This window comes from Carcharhinus amblyrhynchos, chromosome 2 (genome assembly GCF_965287045.1).
Source record: "Carcharhinus amblyrhynchos chromosome 2, sCarAmb.v2.hapA, whole genome shotgun sequence".
Classification (NCBI taxonomy): domain Eukaryota; kingdom Metazoa; phylum Chordata; class Chondrichthyes; order Carcharhiniformes; family Carcharhinidae; genus Carcharhinus; species Carcharhinus amblyrhynchos.
In genome coordinates, this window is record NC_137325.1 from 129,793,976 (window position 1) to 129,805,407 (window position 11,432).

General features: G+C 39.2%; 1 protein-coding gene across 2 annotated transcripts in view; it reads left to right on the plus strand.

Annotated features, from left to right (window-relative positions):
* Positions 1–11,040, plus strand: part of ncapg2 (non-SMC condensin II complex, subunit G2) — a 97,807-nt gene extending 86,767 nt beyond the window's left edge. For both annotated transcript variants that reach the window (XM_080217481.1, XM_080217490.1), the window contains exons 26-28: positions 104–204; positions 3,775–3,874; positions 9,500–11,040. In XM_080217481.1, the coding sequence (XP_080073607.1) occupies positions 104–204; positions 3,775–3,874; positions 9,500–9,551 (253 nt within the window). In that variant the 3' untranslated portion in view covers positions 9,552–11,040. The remainder of the gene's footprint in view (positions 1–103; positions 205–3,774; positions 3,875–9,499) is intronic.
* Positions 11,041–11,432: the final 392 nt, after the last annotated feature.

The window sequence follows — 11,432 nt, forward strand, 5'->3', positions numbered from 1 at the left end:
TTTAAATTATTATGTATTTGAAAAATCATTTTAGGCTAAGTGTAAATAACTGAGTTGGTTTGAATCAGTATTTTGTATCACAACCCGCTGTTTATCTCTTTAGATCGTTTTTAGGTGAATTGACAGAATGCGTCAATTCTGAAGCCGTGCAAGGAGTTGTGGGATTGGTAGCTGCTTTCCACATCCTCTTCCTAGTCAGTAAAGGTGAGCTGCCCATATCCTTACTGATAAGAATTATAGGGATGCAAACCAACTAAGTTTCACTCCTGTAGAATAACAGAAGGAAAAACATATTTCAAAGATTTAAAATAAAACTAAATGCTCCAAGATGAGCAATATCATCTGGCAGTTTTTCAAATAAGAAACAAGAAGCTGCCTTGTTCCTTTATATATCAGTTTGTATAATTTTCAAAAAACAATACAAAAATATTACATCAAATATGCAGCACAAAAACAGGTCATTTGGTCTGTCATCTGTGTTTATGCTGCTTTTGATCCTTTTTGCATTCATATTGTACAATCTATCACAATCTCATAAATCCCAAAGCAATTGGCTGCCAATGGCATTACAACATTGACTCCAAGGTAGGAAAAATATCTGTTGTAGGCATCTCATGTTCGCCCTACTTTCAAAATTGAAAGGTTACTTGACAGTACTCTGGTCCATCATAAATATAGGTAAAATATTCATTTTTTCTTTACAGTAGTTAGAAAAACTGATTTTAAAAAATTGTTAACTCAGTGGCTTCTTTCTCATTTGAATATTTCATGGTTTTAAGTCTTTTTTAATAATCCTTGTTACCTGGCTGCTAGATCAAATTTTATGCATAATGTTAAAATGCTTTACTAACTGATTTCCAATAGGAATGATTTGAAAATTTTTCTTAAGACCTGTAGTACTGTAGTTTATTTTACATGCTTCCTCTCCATGTTTGAAATCAAAACTTATGCAATCTTAAATTTCTACAATGACCTTCCCTCCAAATAAGGTCAGAAGTAAGGATGGTTGCATAATGTCGAGTATCGCTCTCAATTCTCTATGATCAGTATCCTTGTATTTACCATTGGCTAGAAACTGAACTGGACCAGTCATACTAATAATGTGGCCATGAGCAAGTCAGAGGCTGGGAATTCTATGATGCATAACTGACCTCAAAATTCCCAAAGCTTGCCCACCATCTACTCGGCATTAATCTGGAATGTGATGTAATAATTTTCATTTGCCTGGATGAATGTGACTCTAAGAATACTCAAAGAATTCTACACCATCCAACACAAAGCAGCCTGCTTGTGTGGCAGCTCATCTATCAATGTAATCGTTTACTTGATTCAGCACTATTGCATTGTATGTAATCTGTACAAAGCACCAAAGCTCCTCTGACTGAATTGTACAAACCCAAGAGCTCTTATCTAGGAGGACAGGTGTTAGAGACACATGGGAACCGACATGGTTCCCTCCAAGCAAACGTCATCTTGATTTGGAAATATTGTTGTAACTTCATTGTCATTGGGTCAAAATCCTGGAACACCTGCCCTCACAATTTTAAGGTGTACCTACGCCACATAGACTGCAACAGTTCAAGAACGTGGCTCACCTTCTCATGGGCAATAATTGCTGGTCTTACCAGCTATACCCACGTCGCATGAAAGAATAAAAATAAATTTTTTTAAAAATCGTCCTTTGTTTTCCCTTCAGTCAACACCAGCTGGAGTAGAATAAATGGACTTTCCTTTCCTACTTGCTGCATGATGAATGTTTGCCACATTTACTTAGCACTCGCTTTGCATGAAAATAGCACTCGAAGATTCTTTGAGCTGTTCATAAGAGATGGATGTAAACACAGTTCTTTTTCTTTCTTCAATTGACCTGCATTATAAGCTGCACAAAATCCTTCTCCCTACCTGTAATTGGAAAAAAAATTATATTGGTACCATTAATGATAATTAATCTGAGGCATTTTAGCTCCTTCCAGCTGGATGAAACTGAGCAGAATGGGAGCTAAATGCTTGTTGCTCCCTTTCCAACTCTGCCACACTTGTTAACCTGGCATTTTTTTCCCTTTTAGCTGATAACCCATCTGAGCTGGGTATGGCCTCATCAGATATTACTTGTGTTGGACCACAGTGACATTTAACGCCACATTGACTAGGATGCCTGTGATGAGTTCTTCGCTCAGTAAAAGCTATTGAGGAAGAAACAATTTACACTACCCTTTAAGGGGCCAGGAGGAACAGGAGTGTTCTGATAGATCTTGCAAAAATATTTAGGAAGTTGTTTTGGCCTGCTTCCTGAGGTTCTCCTCACCAACCTACATTACCATTGTGAATTATCCAGTGGTGTCTCTTGGTCACCTGATCTTCCCAATTGGCAAAAGATCTGCTGGCTCTTTGTGTCCAGTTGTATATATATGAGACTGGACAATTAGTATTGGTGAAGCCTCCTTGGTTGTTTGCTCACCCTCTGCTTTCCACCTATGAGTTAAAATACTGCACAGTTTCCGTCTTAATAAATTAGCATGAAATGAAGGTTTGACGCTCCTTTGGAATGTGACAGAACTGAATTAATGCACGATTGATGAGAAATACCTATCTATATTTGCTAATGTTTAATTTAGCTGGTTAAAGGATGGGCATGGAATTTTAGTCTAATGCCTTCAATAACCACAAGAGTACTCATTTAACAATTGTTAGTAAAAACAAAAGCAAAAGGTGCTAATGAATTTTTGGTTAAATATTTGATGTGAAAATTTTTATGATTGACGACTAATTTTAACTATTTTGACTTACAAATTTTACCAAACCTGGCATTTTCTGCAAAAGTGGCTTTTGCTACTTTGAAAGTAAGCTGCTCCAACTAGATGAACCAAAGCTGCCCATATCCCTCCAGCGTAAGTTGAGTGCCCTCATTCATCAGCCTGTTGATGTCCATTACCCCTGAGCCCAACATAGTTAAATAGAGGCCACATTTAATTTTTACACACTCGGAAGGTATATGGTGAACCCTGTTGTTTGCAAGTGACATCCCGGAGGGGTTCTTTAGCTATCAGACACTATCCCAATTTGGGATACTAACATTGGGTAGTAGGCCTTGCCTCTGAATCCTCTGTCCCTTGTTACCATGACCACCACCCCACAACCCCCATCTTGCCTTCATTCTCCTTGGGTCTGTTTAGTACCAACCTTGCGTCAGATCTGAGTTAAGGAAAGTTACAACAGTGTGCTGTTATGAACCCAATCAATACTAACTTTTCCTCTCTAGTTCCAGCTAACAGTCTCTACCTGAATTCTTAACATCTGTTCTCTCCATAAATGCGGACTGAATTGAGTTTTTCCAGCATTTATTACTTTTGTTTCCATGTTTTCCTGGCATTGACTTCTTTTACTTGGTGTTTGGACCAATTTTTGAAATAAATGATTTAAGCTGATTGGAATGCATTCAGTCCACTCCCATATTGTATGTTTTTGTGCATTCAGGTTCAAAAGTGGACTTGTATAGGGAGCTTTCATAGGGGTGGAAATTGGATTTTGCATAAATTCAGATGTTTGTTTCTGAAATGATACAGGGGAATAATTTTACACAGAACAAGCAGTTTTTCTTCCCTAAATTGATGCCCTTTTCAGCTGTGGGAGAGGATATTAACTATAAGACTATACATTTTAAAATAAATCCTATTTTTTGACCAGACTCATTACTGAAATGACTTGCTAAACTTATTTTATAAAAAATTGAAGACCATCCATTTCCAGTTTCTGAAATCAACTTATTCTGTGCAGGTAAAGTGAAAAGAGCTGCAATCAAAGACACAGCGGTAGCCATTCACACCAAGTTTCAGCATTATAATGGAATTATGTCAGAGTTGAGTGACATTGAAAGGTATGTCAAATAATAAATGTGGAGTTATGTGCAAAGTATTTTATACATTTCCTCTAATCTAGGAAAAGATGCCACAGTACAATTGTGCATGGGAAGCAAAGCATGTATTCTAATTTAAAATTGATGTGAAGTAAAATCCCCTATTTGATAAATCCAGAAATTGTTTCATTCATATTACGAAAGCTGATGTTCAGCTTTAAATATGTGGATAGTGATAAAGAAGCTATAATGCTCCTATGTCACTGAGTAGTTAGTTTATTATTACTGCATATTCTGTGTTGAGAATTTCCAGTTGTCTTTCTCTTAAAGAAGTAATGATCTAGAACAAAAAGAATGTGATATGTTATCCTATTTCTATACATCATTTAGATTAGCACAGTAGTAATATATGTGGGGTTAAGATGACATTGTTAAACTGAACTCCATTGAAATGTGATTGCTTTTTAACTTTGCAGACAATGTTTTGTTGAATGAAAATAGGAGAATCAAAATTCAGCAATTTGAAATAATTATTGTGCGGGGAATCTGAGAGTAACATACAGAAGTCCGTATCTAATTTGGATTGAAACTAAATTTGCACCTTTTTGGAATTTCTGCCATTTATGTGCTGAGGTGTTGACCATCTTCACGTTCCAAATCAGATTTAGTTTGATTCAAATAAAAAACTAATTATGCATTTTGCTTGTGCATCAAAAGATCATTTTAATTTCCTGCTTTTGAACCTACTCACTCGAGTTCTGTTATGGCCTCTATTCAGTGAATATATGCCACTGGATTTGGTATTGCAGAGCAATGCACTGCTGTTGCCTTCTGACTTGACTTAAATCAAGAAAAAGATAGATTTCTAATTTGGATGATCTTTATTCGCTACATTGTGCTTGTCATAATATATGAACCATTGTATGCTGATTGCAGTCTTAACTGGGTTCCATTAAAAAGAAACATTCAAAGCGGTAATTGCCTTAGTTCAAGCAGTCCACAATACATGTGACAATAATGAATCAAATCAAATTAAAAGTGAATCCAAAATGATTTTGAGGCTCAACTGATAATTTTACCTAATCCCAAGTACCACTGTGATATTTTCTAGCAGTAAGCAAAGGGCCCTCAATGATAACTATCTGATTCATGTTTTATTCTTACACTGTGAAGAAAATGTCGATAGCATTAAACTAAGAAGGGGTTAGAGGTTTGTATGGAGCTTAACGAGTAGCATAGATCTATTGGGTCGAAATGGCCTGATTCCGTGCTGTACATACCACATAATTGTGTAAATAACCTTCATACACCCTTCAGACCTTTCAGGAGTTTATTTTACTTTATCTTTTATTTTTCTTTAATATGATCTAATACTAACATTTGCAGGGTTTTCATTGATTTTGTGACATTTAATAGCAAAATGTGGCTGTGCCAAACAAATATTGAGGTGACACCAACCACGTGGATTTACATTTGATCAGTATCTCAGCTGCATTAGTGAATGGAATATGCTTCATACTCAAAGAAGAAGCTATGATCTTAGAATCATAGAAACCCTACAGTGCAGAAGGAGGCTATTCAGCCCATCAAGTCTGCACTGACAACAATCCCACCCAGGCCTTATCCCTGTAACCCCATATATTTACCCTGCTAATCTCCCTGATGCTAGGACGCTGATCCCTCTAACCTGTGCATCCTGGGACACTAAGGGGCAATTTAGCATGGCTAATGCACCTAACCCGTATATCTTTGGATAGTGGGAGGAAACTGGAGCATCCGGAGGAAACCCGCACAGACATGGGGAAGACTCCATACAGACATTGACCCAGGCTGGGAATCAAACCCAGGTCCCTGGAGCTGTGAAGCAGCAGTGCTAACCACTGTGCTGCCCTTATTAAGTGACCATCTTGTTAAGTAACTGATTATTTTTAGTTTGGATCTTACTCCAGGTGTGTATTTTGCACCTTGGTGTATGGGTGGCAGGGTGATACCTTAAAAGAAAATACTGAATGTTATTGTTGAACAACTTTAAAAAAAACTTGAAAATAACTCTCACATGAAGGTGTGATTTTCCCATTATTCCATTCTCTTTCTTATCCTACTGTAGCGTGCATGGTAAGAACAGAAGATCATAAGAAATAGGAGCAGGAGTAGGCCATCTAGCCCTTCGAACCTGCCCCGCCATTCAGTAAGATCATGGCTGATCTGAAGTGGCTCAGTTCCACTTTCCCGCTTTCTCCCCATAATCCTTAATTCTCTTGCCTACCAAAAACCCATCAACCCGCGTCTTAAAAATATTTAGCGAGGTAGCCTCCACCACTTCGACGGGCAGAGAATTCCAGAGATTCACCACCCTTTGAGTGAAGAAGTTCCTCCTCAACTCCGTTCTAAACCGCCCCCCTTTTATCTTGAGGCTGTGCCCCCTAGTCCTACTGTCCTTTCTGAGCGGGAAGAGTCTCTCCACCTCTATCCTATCGATCCCATTCATCATCTTATACGTCTCAATGAGATCTCCCCTCATTCTTCTAAACTCTAACGAGTACAAGCCTAGTTTATTCAGCCTCTCCTCATAGCTCAACCCCCTCAACTCCGGCATCAGCCTAGTAAACCTCCTGTGAACTCCCTCCAAGGCCAAAATATCCTTGCGTAAGTACGGCGCCCAAAACTGCACACAGTACTCCAGCTGCGGCCTCACCAATGCCCTATACAGCCGCAGCAAGACCTCCCTACTTTTATACTCAATCCCCCTCGCTATGAAGGCCAGCATCCCATTTGCCTTCCTGACCACCTGCTGCACCTGCAAGCTGGGTTTTTGCGACTCATGCACAAGGACCCCGAGGTCCCTCTGCACCGTCGCCTGCTGCAGTTTTTCGCCACGTAAGTGATAATCCTTCCTACCATTATTCCTACCAAAGTGGACCACCTCGCACTTGCCAACATTAAATTCCATTTGCCATTTCCTGGCCCATTCGCCCAGCCTATCTAGATCCTTCTGTAGACTCTCCACACCCTCCGCACAATTTGCCTTTCCTCCAATCTTGGTGTCATCAGCAAATTTCGACACCCTACACTCGGTTCCGTCCTCCAGATCATCTATATAAATGGTAAATAGCTGAGGCCCCAGCACCGACCCCTGAGGCACTCCACTAGTCACCATCCGCCAATCCGAATAGCACCCATTGACCCCGACTCTCTGCCTCCTATTTGACAACCAATCCTCTATCCACGCTAACACCCTACCCCCAACTTCCTGTCCCCTGACCTTCTGCAATAACCTCCTGTGAGGTACCTTGTCAAACGCCTTCTGAACATCCAGAAAGACCACATCCACCGGCTCTCCTCTATCCACCGCCCTAGACACATCCTCATAGAACTCCAGTAAATTTGTCAGACACGACTTCCCTTTAACGAAACCGTGCTGCGTCTGCTCTATCAAGCAGTTCCTCTCAAGATGCCTCGCTATTTCCTCCTTGATGACGGATTCTAACATTTTACCTACAACAGACGTTAAACTAACCGGCCTATAATTCCCCGCCTTTTGCCTGGCACCCTTCTTAAACAACGGCGTAACATTAGCCGTTTTCCAATCTTCCGGCACTTCCCCGGAATCCAGCGACGTCTGGAAAATAATCACCAAGGCATCCACTATCACCTCCGCCATTTCTTTCAGAACCCTTGGATGCATTCCATCCGGTCCTGGCGACTTGTCCACAGTCAGTCCCTCCAGTCTGTTGAGCACCTCCTCTCCAGTAACAGTAATGTCATTAAGACCCTCCAGTCCTACCTCCTTTCCATCTCTAACACCCGGCAAATTATTCACGTCCTCCTCCGTGAAGACAGAAACAAAAAAGTTATTCAGGACCTCAGCCATATCCCCATCCCCTACCACTAAGTCCCCCTTCTCATCCTCTAAGGGACCAACGTTCACCCTAGCCAGCCTCTTCCTTTTTATATATTTATTAAAACTCTTGCTAACCTTTTTTATTGTGCCCTCTAGTCCTGTTGTCCTTTCTGAGCGGGAAGAATCTCTCTACCTCTACCCTATCCATCCCCTTCATTATCTTATACGTCTCTATAAGATTCCCCCCTCATCCTTCTGAACACCTTCGAGGTGTTTGCTACTTTGCTGCCTATTACCTGTTTTGCCATCAACTCCAAATTCGGTCTCCCTGGATAGGTCAATAACTTCCATATGCTTCAATGTTGTCCCTATCCTACATCTTTGGCAATTTTTCTGAACATAAATCCCAACCTTCATCTCTTCCATTTAACCCATCAAATACTATCTTTTCTTGATCCAGATCTTAGCACTATAGTGTAATGTCAAAATTTCCATTTCCTAAAACATTGCTCCTTTCCCTTCCCTTCAAAACTGCTTTATAATACATGGTAGCACTGCTGCCTCTCCACACCAGGGACCCGGGTTCGAATCCTGACTTGGGTTACTGTCTGCGTGGAATCTGCAGCGTCTTCCTGTATCCTGCATGAATTTCCTCCGGGTGCTTCGGTTCTCTCCCAGCCCAAAAGATGTGCTCGTTAGGTGCATTGGCCATGCTAAATTCTCCTTCAGTGTACCCGAACAGGTGTCAGGCAGTGACAATTAGGGGATTTTCACAGTAACTTAATTGCAGTGAAGTCAATGTAAGCCTACTTGTGACACTAATGAATAGACTTTAATGAGGGCTTTTCCCATCTTACCCGGCACAAGAACAATTTCAAATCTTCCTATGCTACCAAAATACTTCATCATCCAATTGCGTATCCTTCAACTCATTGGTTTTTGGTGGTTTGGATTTTGCTATTCTCTTCCAGTGCCTCTCCTGTGGCATGGAGGAGTTGGTGGCATAATTGCTAACAACTAGAGGACAGGTACAAAGAAGTCAAAAAAGTTACAGTCCTTTACTTTGAAAGAGTTTGGAATTCAAAAGTGACCACGTAATGCTTTTGTTGTGCAGGGCTTTGGTCAGAGCCCCATCTGGAATAATGCAATTGGATTTGGATAGCAAACCTCAAGAAAGGGTTCAATGCAGATTCTCAAAGTAGTGGAACTTTCTCTCTCAAAGACTCTGAGTTATGAATCAGTGAAATTTTCAAGGTCAAGATTGTTAGATTTGAGTTAAATAAGGGTAACCAGAAGTATGGATCAAAAACGAGTAAACTGTGTTGGGGCACTTCACCTGATTGACTACCAAATCAGGCAGCAGGGACTTAATAATATTCTGTTACTGTAAATGCTATACTTTCTGGAATAATTTAGAAAATAATAACTGAAAAAGCATATCTTAAGTATGACCGTTTGATTGAGTGAGTGTGTGGGCTTGCTACTGAGATTGCTCTTGTGCACTCCTACGAATGTGGCGCTTTGAGTTGGGTGTTAGAAAGATAATTGCTACCTCGCCTTTCCTTTAACAATGCAAATCCACTTTCTAACACAATAAAATATCAGTACAGGCAAATGATGTAAATTAAGTATTGTGAGATTTAATTTCCAAGAAGAAGATGTCAAACATGGTTTACTTTGTCACCGCTGCGAGTCAAAACAGAATAGCCTGTGTTGCTGGTTTCTAAGTTGTGTGCTTCATATAATTTGCTAAAATGCAATTTGAGAAGTTCATCATTATTGTAATGGATTTTCCTCTGTTGCAGGGCTTTGTATACATCTTCAAACAACCATTTGGAAAATCTTTTACAGTTGTAAATTAATGTAGGTGACAATGGATTTTCTCAAGTATTTTTACCTTCACTGTCAATATAAAGGAAAGTTGATGCATTCAAGCAACAAAATATTACTTTAATTTTGCAAGATGTTTAGTAGAAAAATGTTTGTATTTACATATACCCTCTAATTTAAAATTATATTTGTTATATATTGATTTTGATTACTTGTTCTAATTAGAACGTCAGTAAGTGTAAGCTGAAAGAATATGTCGAACTGTTTGCTTTATTAAAAAAATCTATTTTCTTAAATGTTGAAGTATAGAAAATAATGGCGTTTCTACTTTGAATATTACTGAAAGAAAGACATTTTGCTGAAGTTTTTCATGTTGAACAAATGCAAGAATGCCAAATTTCAAACAATCACAACAATTTATACCACAGGGAAAAAAGGGAATAGTGATTGGTTAACAAGTCAATGCTGAATGCCATGGAGAAAGCAACAGGGAACTATAGTCTCCCCAAGCTTCCGGCTAGTTAAAAAAGATGCATAGTCCTAATTGTGCCAGTAGCTACACTAACAATTAATTTAAGATGATTAGTCAAGTTTGTGACACTTAGGCTTGTTGAAAGTGACATACATTCATATTCAGAGACCAATTCTCTGTAAACAAAAGGAATATGTCTAAGCCTTGCATTGCTTTAGAATTGCCTAAAAGCATGGAGCACCTATAATTCTTTGTTGCTTGCTCCATGTCAGTGCCTTGGCTGATCAAAGTCACCTTGCCAGCTAATCAGCACCCCTTTGTTATAAACTGTAATTGTTGACCTGAAGAGTGGAACATAAAAGGCTTCAACAACATATCGCTCTTTTCAGCAACATTCAAGTTCTATACAAGGAACTGTTTTGTACTTTGGTTCTATACTAGTGTCTACCAGGAGATGTCACTGAAACATACAACAATATCATAGAGAACCAATAGATGGTGACTGTATCATGTTTTTCATAATATACAATGTAAAAAATTTGTAAAAAATAATTGCACTGCTGATCTGTTGAATTAATTTTTACTTTTATAAGAACTGAATAATGTAAAAAGACTGATATATTTGTAATAAAGGTTACAGTGGTTAAATACCAAAACATAAAAAAATTAAAGAAAATTCATGTCAGCTTTTAGAATTGTCCATCTCCCAACCCATTTTCTAACTCTCCCCCTCAGTCCATCTGAAAATTTCCAATCCAAAAGCACAATTCCTGAATCAAATGAGCCTTGAAAAATTATGAAAAATGCATCTGCAACTTCCTGACATCTATTTTACTAGACTGGGGTAAAGACCATTAGTTCCTGGAGGTTTTGCTAGGCTTACTTTTTTTTATTGTATATCTCTAATTGCCCTTGAGATGGTGATAGAAAGCTTGTTCTTTGAACTGCTCCAAACCACGTGATATGGGTAAACCCACTATATTGTTAGAAAGGGACTTCCAGAATTCGACCTCGCAATAGCGAAGGAACAGCGATTACAGTTCCAAATTATGTTCTTATGTTCTTATTATGTTCTTATGTAAATTAGCATGCTGTGTGACTTGGAGGGGAAGTTGCAGGTGGTGGTGTTTCCCAAGCATCTGCTGCCCATGCCATTCAAGATGGTAGAGGTCACGGGCTTGGAGGTTGCTGTTGAAGGAGCATTGGTGAGTTGCAGCAGTGCAACTTGCAGATTGTACACACTTGTTGCCATTGTTGGTGGAGGGAGTGAATGTTTAAGTGGTGGATAAGATGTCATTCAAGCAAGTTGCTTTGCTTAGGGTGATATCAAGTTTCTTGGGTGTTGTTGGAGTTGCACTCATCTAGACAAGTGAAGTGTATTTCATCACATTCCTAACTTGTGCCTTGTGACATGATTTGAGGACATATAGATGAGT